This window comes from Rhinoraja longicauda, chromosome 22 (genome assembly GCF_053455715.1).
Source record: "Rhinoraja longicauda isolate Sanriku21f chromosome 22, sRhiLon1.1, whole genome shotgun sequence".
Lineage (NCBI taxonomy): Eukaryota > Metazoa > Chordata > Chondrichthyes > Rajiformes > Arhynchobatidae > Rhinoraja > Rhinoraja longicauda.
In genome coordinates this window covers 35719285-35742074 of record NC_135974.1, presented here as the reverse complement: position 1 = coordinate 35742074, position 22790 = coordinate 35719285, and the positions used below count along the sequence as shown (strand labels likewise).

Here is a 22790-nt window from a genome sequence, read left to right as displayed (position 1 = left end):
CAATTGCCAATACCCAAGGAAAATATCGATTACATCCTCAATTATACAAGTGGCCTCACACATACAGCACATGTGAGAAGCAGTCTGGACTGTTTTTCATTTTCCATGGGAATAGGATGAATATCAGCAATATTTGCAGACCTAATGACCCTGACTGTGTTAGAATAAACCGGATAAAAAAACGTTAGAACTTTCTCACGGTTGATTAAAGAAAGACAAATTAAGAACAGATGTAAATATCACACTTTGAATATGAATGCTAATGTAATAGGGAAAATTAAGTATTTGCTGCCAATATATTATAATCACCTGTCACTTATGAACCATTGACAAGTACCCTTGGTGGTATCGTGCACTAACATCCTGATACAATGTGATTGATGTTAGAGATTTTCAGTGTTGCTTGTCTGATACTTAAGGTGAAAGCTTGCAATGAGGCAGTGTTTGAAGGGACAACTGTTCCAAAGTCGGATAATTGGTAAAGTTGAAACCCAGGGTACTTACAATGATAAAGAACGTGTATCAAACACTGTCACCTGTAACAGATTTCATTATTGCATGCTCTTCAGTACAAAGGAAAATCAGTACAAGTAAGTAAAATAGGTAGATGTTAGAATGATCCAGATTCTCAGATATTAGTTTATAATACAAGGTAATTTCTATGTTCACCATACATTGTAATTTAGAGCCATAGAGTCTTGCAGCGTGGAAACAGGCCCTTCGGCCCAACTTGCCCACACTGGCCAACATGTCCCATCCACACTAGTCCCACCTGCTTGCGTTTGGCCCATATCACTCTAAACCGATCTAAATGTTTCTTAAACATTACGATAGTCCCTGCCTCTACTACCACCTCTAGCAGCTTGTTCCTTACACCCACCACCCTTTGTGTGAAAAAGTTACCTTTCAGGTTCCTATTAAATCTTCCCCCCCCATCACCTTAAACCTATTTTTTAAACCCATCTACCTATTTCTTAGATTTGATGAAACATAGCCATAATATTTGTTTCTATGCTTATCAGGTCAACAAGAGATTTGCTTTGCGTTACATTAACTAAGTGTTCTGTTGATCTAAGAGGTTTAGAGATTAGGGATATTTGGCCCTGCATAGAGATTGCAATCTGCAAATGATGGCTGACATAACAAACTTGTTAGAGTTTAACCATATTAGAAAGGTAGTATTATAAAAAATTGACATCTGTTCATTGAAGGAATTTAAATGTTGTCAATTTCTAAAAATCTCTTCTGCAATAAAAATAATTGCATAGTTTAAGTCTTAACTTATTAAAATCCAAAAAGTATTTAATAAAATTCTTCTATTAAGGGTAATTAAAAACTGCACACATTTGAAAGCTTAAAAGAAAATTGGTAGAAGCATGGAATTGCAGATGCTGGGATCAGGAGGAGGGGAGGAAGGGGGGGGGGAGGAGTGAGGGGGGAGGGGGAGGGGAGAGGGGAGGGGGAGAGGGGAGGGGGGGAGGGGAGGAGAGGGTGCTGCACCAATGCAGGAGAGGTTTGGGCCCAACGGGTCCACTAGGTCTAGTATATTACTAAAAATCTCATCTTGTATACTCATTTGCACTGTCTGTCTGCTGTGGCTTGACGATAAATGTGTGATCTGGTACACCTTGAAGGGGAGGGATCAAGCAGTTTTTGGAGTTAACAGAGATGGCGAAATGACACAGTACTTGACTGGAGTCAGAGCGGGAACCCAACGGGTCCACGGGTCATCGAGTACATCCTAAAATGTAAGCATTTTGGTTCAGAACAGTTAATGTGTGAAAGTTGCGATTAAACTGGGAAAGGGAACCAATTCCTAAAGGGCCGAAGCTTCAATAAATTAAATACGACGATTGTAAGTAAATATTAAGGAGCAAAATAAATATCATGAAACAAAAACATTGACTTTTCTTGGCATTAAAAAAGCTGCACATTTTATTTTTGTCAGTAGTCGGGCTGCTACAACCTTGCTGAATCATATTCTTTACTCTTGCAGAAGTTCAAAGTCATTGTACTGCAATGTGATTTACACTCAGGCACAAAGCAGTGGTGTGAAACCAGCAAAGCAATGAATCAAGTTATTTAGCATCTTCCAACTCAATCGTACACCGCCCTACAGCAGAGGGGCAGGGGCAGGGGCAGGGACAGGGACAGGGGCAGGGACAGGGGCAGGGGGAGGGACAGGGGCAGGGGCAGGGGCAGGGGCAGGGGCAGGGACAGGGACAGGGGCAGGGACAGGGGCAGGGACAGGGGCAGGGGGAGGGACAGGGGCAGGGGCAGGGGCAGGGGCAGGGGCAGGGACAGGGACAGGGGCAGGGACAGGGGCAGGGACAGGGGCAGGGGGAGGGACAGGGGCAGGGGCAGGGGCAGGGGCAGGGGCAGGGGCAGGGACAGGGACAGGGGCAGGGACAGGGGCAGGGGCAGGGGCAGGGGCAGGGGCAGCCGTAAGATGAAAGTTGTACTGCACTTCAAAACTAGGTAACCAGTTATACTTGGATAAGAATACAATTGAAGACAGTTTTTCTTAAGTAAGCTTGAAAGATAAAGACAGCGGAGTCAGGGGGTATGGGGAGAAGGCAGGAACGGGGTACTGATTGAGAATGATCATCCATGATCACATTGAATGGCGGTGCTGGCTCAAAGGGCCGAATGGCCTCCTCCTGCACCTATTGTCTATTGTCTATTGACCCCTGCAATTTACTTTACTTTAGAGATACAGACAAAAATGGACCCATCGGCCCACCGAGTCCGCGCCCACCAGCGATCACCCCGTACACTAGCACTAGCCTTCTCACGAGGGATCATTTACAATTTTACCGAAGCCAATTAATTTGCAAATATGTACGTCGTTGGAGTGTGGGGGAAAACTGGAGCACCTGGAGAAAACCCACGCAGGTCACGGGGAGAACGTACAAACTCCGTACAGACATCACCCGTAGTCGGGATCAAACCCGGGTCTCTGGCGCTATGAGGCAGCAACTCTACCGCCGCGCCACCAGGCTGCCCTAACGGATATTATTTTAAATGGCCTCATGTTCGATCAATCCTTAGAAGTAGAATTTGGAAATAGAGGGAGAATGTAAAACAGATTACAGGCTCACAGAAGATGCTTTGATATTATCTAAACTTGCTTAGCAGAGTCACAAACAAATTACTGTATCACAAATCAGGATAACATTAAAATTAGTATACTTTTGTTCACTCATTTGGTATTTTGTTATGTGCTGCTAATTAAATACAATGTTATCTATTTAAGTTAATCTTGAGAGAAAGAGTTGGAGGAAAGACAGTGAAAGATTGGGTGAATAAGTGAATTTAAGGTGAAAGGGACAAAGTTTAAGGGAGATTTAGATTAGTTTAGATATAGAGTGGAAACAGGCCCTTCGGCCCACCGAGTCCCTGCCGACCAGCGATCCCCGCACACCAACACTATCCTACACACGAAGGACAATTTACAATTTTTACCGAAGCCAATTAGCCTACAAACCTGCACGTCTTTGGAGTGTGGGAGGAAACCTGAGCACCCATAGAAAACCGACACAGGTCACGGGGAGAGCGTACAAACTCCGTACAGACAGCATCTGTAGTCAGGATCGAACATGGTTTCTGGCACTGCAAGACAGCAACACGACCACTGCACCACTGTGCCGGCCCAAGCAAGTTTTACACAAGTGAAGGGTGTCAGGAATTTAGAAGGATGAGAGGAGATCTTATCGAAAACGTATAAGATTATTAAGGGGTTGGACACGTTAGAGGCAGGAAACATGTTCCCAATGGTGGGGGAGTCCAGAACAAGGGGCCACAGTTTAAGAATAAGGGGTAGGCCATTTAGAACTGAGATGAGGAAAAGCTTTTTCAGTCAGAGAGTTGTGAATCTGTGGAATTCTCTGCCTCAGAAGGCAGTGGAGGAGGCCAATTCTCTGAATGCATTCAAGAGAGAGCTAGATAGAGCTCTTAAGGATAGCAGAGTCAGGGGGTATGGGGAGAAGGCAGGAACGGGGTACTGATTGAGAATGATCAGCCATGATCACATTGAATGGCGGTGCTGGCTCGAAGGGCCGATTGGGCTCCTCCTGTACCTATTGTCTATTGAAAGTGCTGGAGGCAGATAGGAGAGGGGGGAGTTTAAAAGACTTTGAGACTGGTGCAGGTATGTGCAGTGCAGGGGGTGGAGGGATATGGATCATGTGCAGGCAGATGAGATGATCTTATTTTAGCATCGTGATCGGCTCGGACACTGTGGGGAGGGGGAGCAACACAAAGACAAAGTGAGAATGTGGTTTACACATTGACAGCTGATTGAAAATACCATTACTGAACTTTTCAGCGTACGCACTGTGCCATATATATTTAATGCTGCCCACAGTTTGTTTTGCAGCAGGTGTACAGTATCTGTTCTGCTCTCATAGACCAAAGTGTGAAATTTGTTGGCAACTTATATATTGAAAGATACAAGCTAGAAAAAGCTAACATTAGTTGTGTTAGCCAGCTATTCTTCCCACGGAGTGATCAATACTTCCCTGTGGCTGCAGAGATGATAATCCCGCATGGATTAGTGAAAAATACAACCGGTCATAATTAGCACCCTTCGAATTCCAGTTTCACCTCTTAATGAAGAAAAGCAAAATCAGGGCAACTTTTTGCTCTGCATTTAATATTAGTCATTGAGTCATACAGCATAGAAACAGGCCCTTCGGCCCAACTTGTCTATGCCGATCAAGATAGCCCATCTAAGCTAGCCCCATTTGCCTGCGTTTGGCCAATATCCATCTAAACCTTTCCTATTAATCTACCTGTCCAAATGTCTTTTAACTATTGTTATTGTACCTGCCTCAGCTACCTCATCTGCCAACTCGTTCCGTACACCCACCACCGTCTCTGTGAAAAGGTTGCCCCTCAGGTTCCTATTAAATCTTTCCCCTCTCACAAACCCAAGTCCTCTGGTTCTGTTCATCCACCTTCTATATTCCTCTCATGATCTTATGCACCTCCATAAGATCGCCCCTCAGCCTCCTGCGCTCCAAGGAATAGAGTCTTAGCCTGCTCAACCTCTCCCTACAGCTCAGGCCCTCGAGTCCTGGCAACGTCTAAATAAATCTTCTCTGCAGCCTTTCCAGCTTAATGTTAATTTACATGACATGAGATGTCAAAATATACCAATGTAAGAATGGAATAAGGAATGAGACACTCGGTAAGATTTGATTTTGTTTCAATTACAATCAGATGAAAAGGCATGAATAAGTGGTCTCAGAGCCATTACTGAGGAGGGAATGTAGGCTCGAACCTTGAGTCACAGCCTTCCTTAAAGCACAATATTAGTTTATTCCATTACATCTGATGAATATATGAGAATTAGTATTTTGAGTAAATATCACACCAAAGTGACATGAAGAGAAATAAAAGACAAACTATGAACTGGATCAGACTGGTCTTCACTGCGCCATTAAACAACAACAATTCATTCCCACTTTTAACCTGGACACCACAAAGACAGGAAAGATTAGACAATAAGCATCTGAGGTAGATATTAGGCTAAAAATAAAAGCAGCGGATCAGATCATAAGTTAACGTAAGCGTTCAGATGCCACTTTTTTGCCGATGTAGAAGAGCACCAAGTCAATAAATCTTCATTGTATTTCACTGCAGTCTTTGTATTAAGTGCTTTACCTCAACTTAAAATGGTCTTCAGCAACACAATAAATCAATATTATTGCAATAGAATTTTTAAAACATGTTAAAAAAAAATCCTCAGTGAGTTCTGAACACACTAGTTCTTTTCTTTGGAATGGATTTTACATCTGACCCATAAAGAAGTAACCCCTACATCGTTTACTTTAGAGATACTAGCATGGCGACAGGCCATTCGGCCCACTCAGTCCACGCCAACCATCGATCAACCATTCACACCAGCTCTATGTTATCTATTTATCAGAAGGTATCAGGCCTTGGTTCTATTACAAGTTCTTTTACGTTGAATATTTAAAATTGCCAAAAAATAATGCTCACAAAAAAATTGATTTCTAATTTCATTGTGTTATCCCCAATGAGGACAAATCATACAATTGTCTAACATGGATACAAATACCGGCACATTCTAACCATTCCTATTTCATTGGGATCAGGAAGTCTCCAATGGACTAACTTGCAAACTGGTGAATGCCTCTAGTGAAGGGCACACTTCAGTACTCTGCATTCTCAAATACATTTCCCATGCCTCCTCTTGTAAATTATGTGAAGAGATTAATTAATTCAAGTGAATACTCATAACAGAATGCGTTTAGCCCCTCTGAATCATGGTGTATTTAGCAGTACCCACACAGTTGTTCCAATAATATTCCGCACTGACAATATTGCAAGTAGAAGCTACTGATGTTTGCATTTATTATTAAGCAGACATTTCTACTAAAAAAAAATATTAGTCTCATTATGTCACTGTGCAAGCACTGTCACTTCACTCTTCCCCAAAGATTTTTTCTTACATGTTCAGATTGGACTGATTTTTTTTCTGAGAAATGTACCTGCAAACATCAGTCGCACGCGGCTGCATTCACAGTTGCATATTTGTGTCTATACAGTGAGTTTTGGTTAGTTACTTGTCGAAGGAGGAGAACAGATCACACTCAATCCTTTCTTTAGTGACATCTAAAGACATAGGCTTCCCAACAGGAGAAATTGCAGGGAACACAAAGTGCTGGAAGAAATCAGCGGGCCAGCCAACATCTGTGGAGAACGTGGATAGGTGACATTTCGGGTCGGGAACCTTCTTCAGACTCGTGAAGGGTCCCGACCAGAAATGTCACCTGTCCTTGTCCTCCACAGATGCTGCATGTTCCGCTGAGTTACTCTAGCACTTTGTGTTCAACGCAAGATTCCAGCAGCTGCAGTTCCCTGCGGTCTCCATGGCCGTTGAATAGCCAGCAAGGATTACACTCCATTGTCCAGGTTCAAAGCCAGATCTTTGAGCCCACTCTGAGTGTCCTTACATCTGCTTCACCACAGAGCAGAAATCATTTAAAACATCCAGACCAAGTATCATGGCTGGGATCCTTTACTCTGCATTGCTCAATCCTCTGCCCTGAATAGCCAGTGCCTTTACCTCAGTCTGCTCTCTGTGGAGTGTAAGTAGGCACGGTTTCTCCTCACTAGTTTTTGCCTCAGGTAATTAGCAACAGTCTGGTCCATAGCAACGTAAAAGTAAGGCTTCAAATTAGGGATGTAGTTTTACAAACATGTTAAGATACTGTAATTGTGGAAAAACTATGATTAATATCACACAGCATTGTTAATAACATTGAAGAAAATGTTCCAATACAAATAAAGTATCTTAAAACATTCACACACACTGCTTTGTTTTATACAACAATTAAAATTACAGAAAATTTCAAAATTCTTAAATATCCCCTGTCAATGATTACCCATTTGTAGCATGCTCCTTGCAGTTGTTTTACGCTCTTCACTTGTCTTTGCTGCATTTTACATTTGTGTGAAAAGTTCTTTTAAAGTTATCATTTGAATTTAACGAGGAATAAGGTTTGACGTTTCTTATTGATAACTGCAGTTGCCATGAGTCCTGTGGATTTAAGATCGTTCTTTGATCCAACATGTGGCATATTCCAAGACTACTGCATCTAATGTCACATTGTTTGCTTTTGTGAAGCTACTGTAATTCCAGTCACCCACCAGTTAACCATCAGTCTCACCTCACTGATCTCATGTTGGATCTCAGTAGTGCTGCGATTTACTTTTGGGGTCTTTTCATTTAGAAACATCGAAAAAAAACATAGAAAAATAGGTGCAGGAGGAGGCCATTCGGCCCTTTGAGCCAGCACCGCCATTCAATATGGCAACATATTGAATGGCGGTGCTGGCTCAAAGGGCCGAATGGCCTCCTTGATATCCCTTGATTCCGTTAGCCCCAAGAGCTAAATCTAACTCTCTCTTGAAAACATCCAGTGAACTGGCCTCCACTGCCTTCTGTGGCAGAGAATTCCACAGATTCACAACTCTCTGGGTGAAGAAGTTTTTCCTCATCTCAGTCCTAAATGGCCTACCCCTTATTCTTAAACTGTGTGACCCCTGGTTCTGGACTCCCCCAACATCGGGAACATTTTTCCTGCACCTAGCCTGTCCAATCCCTTAAGAATTTTATTTGTATCTATAAGATCCCCTCTCATCCTTCTAAATTCCATTGAATACAAGCCCAGTCGACCCATTCTTTCATCATATTTCTGCTGCACTCTGTTTCACATAGAACAATGCTGCTTGATGACTTGCTTACCTAAGTTGTGGTATTAACAGCTGGGTTGAGTGTGCTCCTGAGAGGCAACATTCAACGATATTAAAGGGGTTAATTGCTAATCTGATCCGTGTCACTAGTTTCACTGCATATTTCCACAAAGTGAGAGCTCTTAAAATTAATTGTGAAAATCCAATTCAGGGCAAAGTGTAAAATCGTTTTATCCTTCCATCCTTGCAGTGAACTTGATTAATCAATATTTGTTGCCAGTTTTTAAATTAAATGCAAGTTTGCCTTTCACTTTAAGCTTGGTCTGGATAGATTAACCTCTTAAGTTCTCGTAATTCCGAAACATCCCGAGCGTTTACAAACCAAGCTGATGCAAGTTCCGTCCCTGAAAGATCACGTTATCTCATTGCAGGTAGTTCAGGACCATAACAACACTAACTGAGCAATTTACAGTGATGTTCCAGGCAACACCAATTGGCAATGTAAAGGCCTACATGCAACCAAAAGCCCTTGGTAAAAAACTAAAATTAATCATGATTCTTCAAACATTACGGACCACAACTGTGAATTAGCACCAGATTTATTGAATTGCTATTGGACTGAACATAGAAACATAGAAAATATATGCAGGAGTAGGCCATTTGGCCCTTACAGCCAGCATTCAACTGATCATGGCTGATCATCCATATTCTGTACCCCGTTCCTGCTTTCTCCCCTATATCCCTTGATTCCGTTAGCCCTAAGTGCTAAATCTAACTCACTCTTGAATACATCCAGTGAATTGGCTTCCACAGCCTTCTGTGGCACAGATTCACAACTCTCTGGGTGAAAAAGTTTCTCCTCATCTCAGTCCTAAATGGCTTACCTCTTATTCTTAAACTGTGAGCCCTGGTTCTGGACTCCCCCAACATCGGGAACATTTTTCCTGCATCTAGCCTGTCAAATCCCTTAAGAATTTTATGTTTCCATAAGATCTTTATAAAATTAGAACATGTATCTTTTTTTTGTCAATAAGGAAGAAAGATTTAATTTCTTGCCATTGCCCAAATGAAAGGCAACACTTATAATTTGGCACAGTTTCAGCCATTATTCTAATGAAACCTTCAAGCGACACACGATGAATCACTAACTCATCTTTCTCACCTAGGGCTGAATAATTTGATGCCACTAAATTGCAGGGATATGTAGCCTGAACTTGGACATTGAGAGCTTGAGATTGAAACGTGCCTTTTGGTTCCGATCTTCCTGATGAGAGGTTTCTCGTGTTGATGACTGCGTCCTTATGGTTGTATTCCTCTCTGCCTGAAGATGTCGTATCACACAAAAAAACCCAAGTCTGACATTTTAACAGAATGCACTTCAAAAATACCGCACCTGCCTACCGGCATTGAGCTGAAAATAATCCATGTTTGCAAAATAACATTTCTATTTGTAACTCCATGCCCGACGTTTGGCATTTTAATAACATTTTATATTTCAAATGTATTTTTGAAGTCATATTTCCTGAGAATTTCCTCTGCAGTCTTTTACATGGTTTTAAGTAAATATGTTAAATGTGACAGGATGAAGCTGTGAAAAGTGAAATGTTTTACGGACTTATTAAAAAATGTCATAATATCTTGCTATTCTATATTGCAGCTTAAATTCTTTTCTGTTGCACTGATGGGCACAGACCATTATGGTGTGGATCGTAAGGAATATAATTGTCTACCTTGCCTGCAACTGTGTGTCAAACATAGTTCCAATGTCAGATCCATCATTACCTTCACCCTGGTCAGATCAAAAAATAGACTTGTGGGTACAGGGGTTAAAAGTTTAGACAATGTGTGTCGCTTAACCTCTGCAGAATATCATATGAAACTGTTATTACTCTTTTAACATTTGATCACTATTTGGCAAATAGTTTGCGACATTTTAAAAAAAAATTGGTTCAGGAGAAAAATAAGCTAGAGTCAATCTTGGACATGATACTTTAAACATCACATGCAAACCACGGGGGTTTTTTTTCCCCCTCGAACAATCAGAAAACTAAACTCCCACTTTGAACCCATACATTTTACCTGCTTGTGACCTTCCACAATTGAGTGACCGACACAAAATCGTGTACACTGGTTCTTATTTTCTTTAAAACAAATGTAAAAAATCATTTATTGTAAAAGGCAAACACAAAGATAAGCGGCAAGTCTGCTCCGGCAGAGTCAGCATGTGGTGGCCACATTACATTGCATCTCCTCGGTAGAGAGGGGGTGTTCCACGCACTGCAGCGACAGAGCCAGCCTAGTAGTTTGGGGGCAGAGGCACCGATTGTGCACCTTCACTCGACCAAGACTTGGACCCCTGAAGAAGGGGACGATTATTCCATGCACTCTCCGTCTGCTTGCATATGACTACACAGTCGTTTCATATTCCAGGACTTCGTGCGTGAAGCTGATGTTGCTGTATTGGAGGCATGGTGTGGTGGGTGAGGTATACTCCAAGGCTAGGATGGTTTTACGCAGCCTTCTGTCTATAAAGTGCGCGTCCCAGGCAGGGTAGCGTTTCCTGGGCAGGTCGATCCTGATAACAGGCCCTTCTGTTCGTAGCATGCGTGGCACAGATGGAAGCGGGACGTTGGGCCTTACCTGAAAGACAGGCATGCAACTGTCCCGCTCAGTCGGCACCTGTTCGCCCGTTGTAGTCCGGCACTGAGTCATTGCTCGAGGTGGGCTTGTTATCACCTGCGCAGGTATGTGCGTGACAGTGTCTTGTCCTCCACCGTCAATGCACCCTCCTTGGGAACTGAACATGGGCCCATTAGGGTGCAGAGCACCGTAATATATAACCATGAAGAAAATGCCCAGGGAAAAACTACTGAACACCACGCACACAATGATTAAGGCTTCAAAGTCTGTGATGCGGGAGTCTCTGTACAGGTACCACAGCACAGTCAAGGCAGCGTTTTCAAAAAAGGTGATGAAGTAGTAGGTGAACATGCGGCACCTGGTCCTGCCCTCCTTCACGTTAAACCAGCAGAAGATGTAAATGATCCCCACCACCATGTTGTAGATGATCTCCTCCCACTTGGACATGCAGAAGTCCGTCTCCCCATGGATGATCCAGAAGGTCATGATGCACCAGTGACTGACGATAAAGATCCCAAAGTAGAGTTGGAAAACGGAGGCGAACAGGGAGAAAGCGATGACCCGGGCAGCAATGGTGAAGAGGTGCCACAGGATCTGTGTGATTGCAGCCATGTAGGTCATGGGCATCTTATCATCCCGTGAGTCCCGGAGGATCTTCTGGTAGGAGGCAATCATCCAGGCTAGGGAGAGGAGAGATGCAGCTGCTGATAGACCTGGGTACGATAATAAATCAGAGGCATGCATTAGCTCAGCGGCACCTGTGATACAATATCAATACTCTTTAGGTTTAGAGTCATAGAGTCATACAGCATGAAAACAGGCCCTTCAGTCCAACTGACCATGCAGACCAAGATGCCCTATCTACACTAGTCCCACCTGCCCATGTTTGGCCTACATCCATCTAAGCCTGTCCCATCCAAGAATTGCAGATGCTGGTTTACAAAAAAAGACACAAAGTGCTGGAGTAACCCAGGGGGCAGGCAGCATCTCTGGAGAACATGGATGGGTGACGTTGCGGGTCGGGACCTTTCTTCACCCAAAAAGTCATTTAACGAAGTTCTCCAGAGATGCTGCCAGACTCGCTGAGTTACTCCAGTACTTGGTGCCTTTTATTTGTAAGGTTTGTCATTGATGTAGAAGTTCTTCACCAGAATAAACAACTCCTCGGAAGAGGGATGCAAAGTGAAGCTTCTCCTCTTTCATTCTGCTTAGTAAGGTGGTGGTGCGGAGAACATTTATTCTGCTAAGTGGTTACGGCACAAGCTTCATTACAAATGTAATGCCTGCTCCTTTGAATCCAACACAGGCTCCTCAAGCAACATAACAAGCCATCATCTCTGCACTCGCCCGTGATGTCCAAGGCCACAAAAATCACACAGATCCTGTTCCAGGGTTGCAGTGAATTAGGGTTTTAATTAGAATTAGTGTAAGAAGGAACTGCAGATGCTGGTTTACACCGAAGATAGACACAAAAAGCTGGAGTAACTCAACGAGACAGGCAGCATCTCTGGAGAGAAGGAATGGGTGACGTTTCGGGTGCTGCCTGTCCCGCTGAGTTAATTAGAATTACAATTAAAGACTGTTTCTTTGTACACTCTCAGTCTGGAGAAGGGTCTCGACCAAAAACGTCACCCATTCCTTTTCTCCACAAAGATGCTACCTGACCCGTTGAGTTACTCCAGCATTTTGTGTCTATCTTCGGTGTAAACCAGCATCTGCAGTTCCTTCCTGCACATTGTTTGTTTGTATGATGTATTTCTCAGGATTATAAATAGGTAGGAGCGGAGCGTGAATTACTGCCGATGCCATGGCTCTTGCTCGGAGGAAGTCCAGGTGCACGGTCACACAGTTTCCATGCCAACATTATTTCTCCAATCTCTTTCTAGATTAGGAGCATCATGACTTATCTCGCTGGTGAGGGATTAGACTCAGAGCAACATAATAAGCTGAAGGAGAAGATAATCTCCCTTCATCAGTTGCGATTTTCTTTTAATGCCAGTTCAATAGTTCAAAGCCAGTTGGTGGTTTCAGAGTGTGACATTGATCTGTATAAAGTAGTGCTCCATACTTTTTCTTCTGGTGACCTCCTGGTTAGCAATATCTAATCAGTTCACTATTGAGTTTAGTTTGGTTCAGCTTAGAGATACAGCATGGACCAGGCCATTCCGACCACCGAATCCGTGCAAACCATCCATCACCCGTTCACACTAGTTCTATGTCATCCCACTTTCCCATCCACTCCCTTCACACTAGCGGCAATTTACAGAGGGCCGATTAACCTGCACGCCTTTGGGATGTGGGAGTCCAAGATGAATTGATATTTTTAAGGCGATTGACAGATTCTTGGTTAGTACAGGTGCCTGGGGTTATGGGGAGAAGGCAGGAGAATGGGGTTAGGGGGGAGAGATAGATCAGCCGTGATTGAATGGCGGAGTAGACTTGATGGGCCGAATGGCCGAATTCTGCTCCTGGAACTTATGATGAAACCAGAGCAACCGGAGGAAACCAGGCAGTCACAGGGAGAATGTGCAAACTCCACTCAGATGGTCAGAACTCCAAGGTCAGGATTGAAGCCGGGTCCCTGGTACTGTGAGACAGTGGCCCTACCAGATAGGAGAACGTCTCGGCCCGAAATGTCACCCATTCCTTCTCTCCAGAGATGCTGCCTGTCCCGCTGAGTTACTCCAGTCTTTTGTGTCTATCTACCAGATAGGCATGTGGATATGCAGGGAATGGAGGGATATGGGTTATGCACAGGTAGATAAGAGATGGACTTGGTATCATGTTCAGCAGAGACACTGTGGGCCGAAGGGCCTGTTCTTGTGCTATACTGTTCTATGTTCTGTGTTCTACCCTCTATATCATGTCTCGTTTATAGTATCTGCATACATATATATATGTATATGTATATATATATATATATATATATGGTCCATTTGCAATCTCTGTATGGATTTTACAATCAACACCAGTGTAGCAGTCATTTGGAAAATTGTAAAAAGATGCAGTGTCTCAGCATCGTGAAGCAACAATGCTGCTGGCAATCGATGCCTGCACTAACATACACGTCTGTCAGCATCTCTTCCAAGCATGCATTTGCTGAAACGTTCCAGTGTTTAATCTGCATTCAGGGTTTTAAATAAATAACCGAGGCACGACTTGACTCTCGGCAGAGATGCTCTTTGCAAATCATCATTTGTAGTGTCAGTCCCAGGAAAAGAAATGTACTGTCATTTATAATTCCCTGCATTAATATCAGTCAGTGAGTCTCCAGTTAGGGCAACTAGTAAGCTACAACTCTATTTCACTGCCACGCAAATATCACAAGAAGTGCCAATATGACATCACACAGAGGATGGTGGGCGTACGGAACGAGCTGCCAGAGGAGGTAGTCGAGGCAGGGACTGTCCGAACGTTTAAGAAACAGTTAGACAGGTACATGGATAGGACAGGTTTGGACCAAACGCAGGCAGGTGGGACTAGTGTAGATGGGACTTATTGGCCGGCGTGGGCAAGTTGGCCCGAAGAGCCTGTTTCCACGCTGTATCACTCTATGCCTCTATCAGCATTTTACAGAACGCCCATTCTGTGACCTCTGGTGACAGTATTGATCGGTGCTGAATTATGACGTGAGTTTATATCTATTTAGCTACATGAAAATTCTACTCTGTCTGCAGCCCAGCGAAACAATGTCACTCCTTGTTGCGCTATTTTAAGCTGAATTTTCACTCTTCATGGTTAAGTGGAATGGCATGGGGGGTTGGGGGGGGGGGGGGGGGGGCACCGAGAACAACGAGGGACCATTGGTGACAAAATGGAACAATTTATTACTTTGTCAGTGCCCTACACATAGCGACTCTTTGCATACCTAGTGCATGGCATATGCAAAACGAAGAATTCCACTGTGATTTGTCACAAGTGATAATAAAGTATTATAAGAAAATAACTGCAGATGCTGGTACAAATCGAAGGTATTTATTCACAAAATGCTGGAGTAACTCAGCAGGTCAGGCAGCATCTCAGGAGAGAAGGAATGGGCGACGTTTCGGGTCGAGACCCTTCTTCAGACTGATGTCGGGGGGGCGGGACAAAGTGTTATTCATTCAATCATTAATTCATTCATTCATTTTCATCGGTAATTACTTTGTGCAGAAGTTGATTTCCCCATGTGACCCTTCAGCAAACTTCATCTTGGATAATTATGGAACAGTTTAAGCAGTTTCTCCTAGTTTGAATGCTGCCTTGCTTTTTTGTTTAACATCACAACAGACTAGACCCCCGACCACCGACTCCATCTACACTCCATCAACACCTCAGAAAAGCAGCCAAAATAATCAAAGACTTGTCCCGGTCCCACCCCGGTCATTCCTTCCTCTTCCTGCTCGCTCCCGTCCAGCAGATTATACAGAAACCCTAAAGCGCGCACCACCAGACTCAGGAACAGCTCCTTCCCCTCTGTAATCAGGCTCCTGAACGTTCCTTCCATAAACCAGGGTACTGTCCGATTCACCTCTACCCCATTGGACTTTGTCTCTGGAACTGATGCTCTGCAATGCTGAGAACTACATTCTGCAAACCTTTGCTCTATCTATCTATCTATCTATCTATCGTGTTTGTGTTAAACTTGATTGCGTTTATGTACAGTTTATCTTGTCTGTTTGGGTAGCATTCAAGGCAAAGCTCTTCACTGTATCTCAGTCCACGTGACAATAACAAACAGGGTTTTCCAACTGTCCCGTATTAGCCGGGACATCCCGTATTTTGGGCTAAATTGGTTTGTCCCGCACGGGACCGCCTTTGTCCCGTATTAGTAGGGTTGCCAACTTCCTCGCTCCCAAAGAAGGGACAAAGGGTGACGTCACCGCCCCGCGCCCCCACGTGATCTCGCCCAGCCAGCGGCCACGTGCTCCCGCTCCACCAATGGCGGCCGCTCGGGCCGGGAACACGTGGCCGCTGGCTGGACGGGGTCACATGGGGCGCGGGGCGGTGACGTCACCTTGTCCCGTATTTGGGAGCGAGGAAGATGGCGACCCTAATAACAAACCTCAACCTAAACCTGAAATGTCTGAGATGTAGAAACGTTGAAAAGAAACTGTGGCAGACTTTTAACAAAAACTAAAATAAAATAGTAAATATAAACTTAACCGCACACTGCACGCCTGCTGTGGATGTGAAAGTTTCGAGGACTTTGTGTTTCGTCATTTGGAAACATTAACACAGTTTCCAACAATATTAATGGGCAATCAAACGACAACAAAAATAAATAAAACTTTAAAGGAGGAGAATCTGATTTAGATACATTCAAATAATGAGAACTGATAAAATCACCAAGATCATCAGTCTGAAGAAGGGTCTCGACCCGAAACGTCACCCATTCCTTCTCTCCTGAGATGCTGCCTGACCTGCTGAGTTACTCCAGCATTTTGTACCTTCGATTTGTACCAGCATCTGCAGTTATTTTCTTACACTTAAATCACCAAGATGGTAATCCATATAAGAAAATAACTGCAGATGCTGGTACAAATCGAAGGTATTTATTCACAAAATGCTGGAGTAACTCAGCAGGTCAGGCAGCATCTCAGGAGAGAAGGAATGGGTGACGTTTCGGGTCGAGACACTTCTTCAGACTGAAGATGGTAATCCATGTCGCTCTGTGTCTGGGAGTTGGCGAGAGAGGATCTCCCTGCAGTGGTACATTAGACAGAGGTGCACCGCTCTGAGCTCTGAATTAAACCGCTGCTTGTTCTCCACAAAAATCCATCATAAAGGTTTTTTTCCGATAAAATCATTCAATATTCAGTTACACCTTTAAGGACCTATTGGAAAATTAACACCATGGCACCTCAGGCATTGAACAGAACACCTAAAGTGCTGGAGGAACTCGGCGGGTCAGGTAGCGTCTGTGGAGGGAATGGACAGGGGGCGTTTCGGGCTGGAACCCTTCTTCACATTGATAGAGGGAAGGTGGGGAGAAAGTTGGAAAAGAGTGTTAGGGTGGGGCAAAGCCTGGCAAGTGATAGGTGGATACAGGTGAGGGGATTGACACAAAAAGCTGGAGGAACTCAGCATCTCTGGAGAGAAGGAACGGGTGATATTTCCGGTTGAGACCCTTCTTCAGACTTAACTGGAGATATGGATTAGTACAGAGAATATAAGGTGTGGAATCTTGATACAGGCACTGCTTTGATTAACAGGACTGTTTTCCCTCCACTTTGCTGTGAACAAGAGAGATTTTAGCATCATTTTAATTAACACCATTCTTTCCAGCGACCTTTCTCACTGGCTCCTGCCTCTTTCAAAACACACCCACACACATCAATTAGTTCCCAAACAAAACCTTTTCCTAACCCATCACCCAGTAACACACTGTAGAATTCTCCCTGGGTGTTTAATTAACTCTGACCCCACTAAAACAACACAATCGCCACTATACCACTTACACACCCACTGATTGAATGTGCTGACGTCACACATAGAAACATAGAAAATAGGTGCAGGAGTAGGCCATTCGGCCCTTCGAGCCTGCACAGCCATTCAATATGATCATGGCTGATCATCCAACTCAGTATCCCGTACCAGCCTTCTCTCCATACCCCCTGATCCCTTTAGCTACAAGGGCCACATCTAACTCCCTCTTAAATATAGCCAATGAACTGGCCTCAACTACCTTCTGCGGCAGAGAATTCCACAGATTCACCACTCTCTGTGTGAAAAAAAACGTTCTCATCTCGGTCCTAAAAGACTTCCCCCTTATCCTTAAACTGTGACCCCTTGTTCTGGACTTCCCCAGCATCGGGAACAATCTTCCTGCATCTAGCCTGTCCAACCCCTTAAGAATTTTGTAAGTTTCTATAAGATCCCCTATAAGATCTTCTAAATTCCAGCGAGTACAAGCCGAGTCTATCCAGTCTTTCTTCATATGAAAGTCCTGCCATCCCAGGAATCAATCTGGTGAACCTTCTCTGTACTCCCTCTATGGCAAGAATGTCTTTCCTCAGATTAGGAGACCAAAACTGTACGCAATACTCCAGGTGTGGTCTCACCAATGCCCTGTACAACTGCAGCAGAACCTCCCTGCTCCTATACTCAAATCCCCTTGCTATGAATGCCAACATACCATTCACAAATGCCAACATACCATTCACAAAGCATCCAACGGAGACAGACTGTCAACAGAACACAGAAGCCTGCAGCAAGTTGCTGACTCAGCAGCTGTGGCTGCAACAATTCGACTTTGGTTCTGCACATTAATTTTCGTAGAATATGCCTTGCATATTGTTTGTGAGTGCACTTTACATTTGAATTTAAACTTGCATTATTATTTCAGTTCAAAACTTTGCACCGTTTTTCCCTGCGATGTTTGATCGCACGGTGGGCAGTGGTAGAGTTGCCGCCTCACAGCAACAGAGACCGCGGTCTGATCCTGACTACGGGTGCTGTCTCCATAGAGTTTGTACGTTTTCCCCATCAGCGCCTGGGTTTTCCCGGGTGCTCTGGGTTCCTCCCACATTCCGAAGACGTACATTTTTGAAGATTAATTGGCTTTTGTAAATTGTCACTAGTGTGCAGGGAGGATAGAACTAGTGTATGGGTGAACGTTGGTCGGCATGGACTCGATGGGCTGAAGGGCCTGTTTCCATGCTGTATCTCTAAACTAAACTAAACCAGCCACACCTTGGTGCAGATTCTAATTATTGACCAGCGAGCAATAGTACAACTCCAAAGAGATTAGTAAACACCGTCTCTTGGATCACAGTCAGAAGGTTGGTGGAGGCAGCCTGTGTTATATCATGGTGTAGCTAGCTAGATCTGGTTGTACACAGTCACAAGGACACACAGTGCTGGAGTAACTCAGCGAGTCAGGCAGCATCTTACAATGGAGCCATCCACAATGTACAGAAACAGGATAAAGGGAGTAAGACACAGAGTGCTGGAGTAACTCAGCGGGACAGGCAGCATCTCTGGAGAGAAGGAATGGGTGACGTTTCACAGAGTGTTGGAGTAACTCAGCGGGACAGGCAGCATCTCTGGAGAGAAGGAATGGGTCACGCTTCGGGTCGAGACCCTTCTTCAAAGGGAGTAACATTTGGAGCAAGATAAAGTCCAGTAAAGTCTGATTAAAGATGGTCCAAGGGACTCCAATGACGTTGATGGGAGGTCAGGATCGCTCTCTAGATGTTGATTGGATGGTTCAGTTGCCTGATAACAGCTGGGAAGAAACTGTCCCTGAATCTGGAAGGAGCCTGAGGGTTGTTGGGGAGAAGCTGCTCCTGAACCTGGGGGTCATGTTTTTCAGACTCCTGTACCATCTTCCCAGTGGCAGGGATGAAGTAAGAGTTTCATGTGGGCAGGGTGGTGTGGGTCTCTGGTGATGCTGGCTGCCTGTGTTTCCACTGACGGAAGCCTTGGCTCGGATTTAATTACACCTCCACAATGGAAAAGCAACAGATTTGGTTCATTCATCTTTATTCAAAAATATTAATGTGTTTTTAACAAGAGCATAGTTATAACTATCATATACAAGTATTGAAGTAATTAAGAATGCCATAATAATTCATCAAAACTGGGCAGATATTAAGAAGATTACAAACGTCAGCTACTAAACCTTGTTAATTAACCAAAAGCCTATTAAATGACTCATGCACATACTTTTAGTGCAATCTGGCAATTTTTTGTTGCCCAGTTCATATGAATCATGTGATTTTAAATCAGAAGTAAACTCCAGAAGATCCTGAAATTCAGAAATTCAGGTCTGAGAGAAGGGTCTCGACCCAAAACGTCACCCATTCCTTCTCTCCAGAGATGCTGCCTGTCCCGCTGAGTTACTCCAGCATTCTGTATCTATCTTCTGAAAAGCAGAAGCCGACTGTACTCTTTAACATCCTACAAAGACGCATCATGACTTCCTGACTTTTACACTCAATGCTCTGACCACTGAGGGCAGGCATATGACAGAGTCTCTTGCCCAGAGCAGGGGGATCGAGGGCCAGAGGACATGGATTCATGGTGAAGGGGAAAAGATTTAATAGGAATCCGAGGGATAACTTCTTCACACAAAGGGTGGTGGGTGTATGGAACATGCTGCCTAACTTGCTATTTCTTGCTATTGAGGGCGTGCAGCGTAGGTTTACTAGGTTAATTCCCGGAATGGCGGGACTGTCATATGTTGAAAGACTAGAGCGACTAGGTTTGTATACACTGGAATTTAGAAGGATGAGAGGGGATCTTATCGAAACGTATAAGATTATTAAGGGGTTGGACATGTTAGAGGCAGGAAACATGTTCCCAATGTTGGGGGAGTCCAGAACAAGGGGCCACAGTTTAAGAATAAGGGGTAGGCCATTTAGAACAGAGATGAGGAAAAACTTTTTTAGTCAGAGAGTTGTGAATCTGTGGAATTCTCTGCCTCAGAGGGCAGTGGAGGCCAATTCTCTGAATGCACTCAAGAGAGAGCTAGATAGAGCTCTTAAGGATAGCGGAGTCAGGGGGTATGGGGAGAAAGCAGGAACGGGTTACTGATTGAGAATGATCAGCCATGATCACATTGAATGGCGGTGCTGGCTCGAAGGACCGAATGGCCTCCTCCTGCACCTATTGTCTATTGCTGGCAGTTCTCCCATTGTCCGTTTTAATTGAGATTTCCAGTGCCTGGAGTATTGCACCTCCCAAATCCTGTCTGTTATTTTGTTGACTTTATTGTACAGTGCATGTGACAGTCACAGTTTTATAAACACTATGTGATGGGTATAGGGTCTGAGTGATGAAAATTAGGAGCAATTAGAACGCTGTGGAGATTAAAGAAATAATTCAAAATGATGAGAAACCTGGACAGGATAAGTATGTGTTATGTAATTTAATTGTTGCCTAATCAATAGGTACAGATTAGCACCTACAGAATGGGACAGAGCATTATCATCATGCAAGAAAATAGGGCTTTAAAATTAACCATGAATAGAACTTAATTTTGTGGCGCAGTTTAAAAATATATTTGACCTAAATGTTCTAAGTTACTATTTTTAAAGAACAGAACTTTCACAGCGATTCCAAGTTGCAACCCAATTCAATTAATCCGACTCAATTTCAGTTGCCTTACTTTTCTGATCTAACAATGCACTGTAACATCTCAGCACACAGCTGGTCAATATTATACTGAAGAAGGGTTCCGACCTAAAATGTCCAACTTTGTGTCTATCTTTTTCACTGAAACTGTTGGTCAGAGTAAAGACACTAGAAACTGCAGGTGGTGGAACCTTGAGCAAAATACAAAGTGCTGGAGGAACTGTGCAGGTCAGGCAGCATCTGTGGAGGGAATGGATAATTTGGAGTCCGAATAAAGGTCCCGACCCAAGACGCCTTCTTTCGTTCCCCTCCACAGATGCAGCCTGACCTGCTGAGTTCCTCCAGCACTTTGTGTTTTTCTGTTGGTTATGTTAGATATTTTAAGGCTTAGCAGTGATGTTGATATCACCTATCTTCTTTTTGCCTTAAACTATACCACAGGGTGGCGCAGCGGTAGAGTTGCTGCCTTACAGCGCTTGCAGCGCCGATGACCCGGGTTCGATCCCGACTACGGGGGCTGTCTGTATGGAGTTTGTACGTTCTTCCCGTGATCGCGTGGGGTTTTCTCCAAGATCTTTGGTTTCCACCCGCGCGCCAAAGACATACAGGTTTGTAGGTTAATTGGCATGGTATAAATGTGAATTGTCCCTAGTGCGTTTGTTTATACAGCGTTAGTGTGCGGGGATCGCTGGTCGGTGCGGACTCAGTGGGCCAAGGGGCCTGTATCTCTAAACTAAACTAAATCTGGATATAGTTCCAGTCACGTTCTTTGAGTGTAAGAACAAGTGCAATAACTTGCATGTATGATGTATGGAATTAGTGACATTAAAATATATCAAAGTGATTCACAAACATTGAATTACTTTTGAAGTCTGGTTCCTATGGTAACATGGACAAGTTTAGTAGGCAGATTGCATACAATTGTGAGTTATGAACAGCAAATTTTAAGAATACAAACTACTTGAATGAGTTTATTGAATAAATTATGGAGATGCAGTTATGTAACTTTGCATGTTAATCCCGTCTATGATTAATTGTGAATTAAAATAAGGATTTGATGAAAAGGGTTCTTTGAAAAGAATTTTTTAAGAAGAAATCAGGAGTCAGGGGGTATGGGGAGAAGGCAGGAACGGGGTACTGATTGTGAATGATCAGCCATGATCACATTGAATGGCGGTGCTGGCGCGAAGGGCTGAATGGCCTACTCCTATTGTCTATAAATTTAATAGGAAACTGAGGGGCAACTTTTTCACACAGTGGGTGTATGGAATGAGCAGCCAGAGGAGGTGCTTGAGGCAAGTACTATAACAATATTTAAAAGACACTTGGATAGATTTAGATTTAGATTTAGAGATACAGCGCGGAAACAGGCCCTTCGGCCCACCGGGTCCGCGCCGCCCAGCGATCCCCGCACGTTAACACTATCCTACACCCGAGGGACAATTTTTACATTTGCCCAGCCAATTAACCTACATACCTGTACGTCTTTGGAGTGTGGGAGGAACCCGAAGATCTCGTAGAAAACCCACGCAAGTCACGGGGAGAACGTACAAACTCCGTACAGACGGCGCCCGTAGTCAGGATCGAACCTGAGTCTCCGGCGCTGCATTCACTGTAAGGCAGCAACTCTACCGCTGCGCCACTATGCCGCAATAGATACATAGATAGGAAAGGTTCAGAGGGATGTGGGCCAAAGACGGGCGAGTGGGACAGACTCAGACGGGTATCTTGGTCAGCGTAGCCAAGTTGGGCTGAAGGGCCTGTTTTCACGTTCTTCAAGTGCACGAATGCAGAAACTAAACAAAGCCCAAAGTCCCTGGTTCAACCCATGCAGTTTGCCGGTCCCAGTTTAGTTGGAGTTCATG

The 22790-nt window shown here is 44.0% G+C and overlaps 1 protein-coding gene across 1 annotated transcript in view; it reads right to left on the bottom strand.

Annotated features, from left to right (window-relative positions):
* Window positions 1–7900: 7900 nt before the first annotated feature.
* The window catches only part of xkr7b (XK, Kell blood group complex subunit-related family, member 7b), a 104996-nt gene continuing 90106 nt past the window's right edge, over window positions 7901–22790 (bottom strand). The window contains exon 3 of the mRNA XM_078419365.1: window positions 7901–11579. Within this exon, the coding sequence (XP_078275491.1) occupies window positions 10633–11579 (947 nt within the window). The 3' untranslated portion in view covers window positions 7901–10632. The remainder of the gene's footprint in view (window positions 11580–22790) is intronic.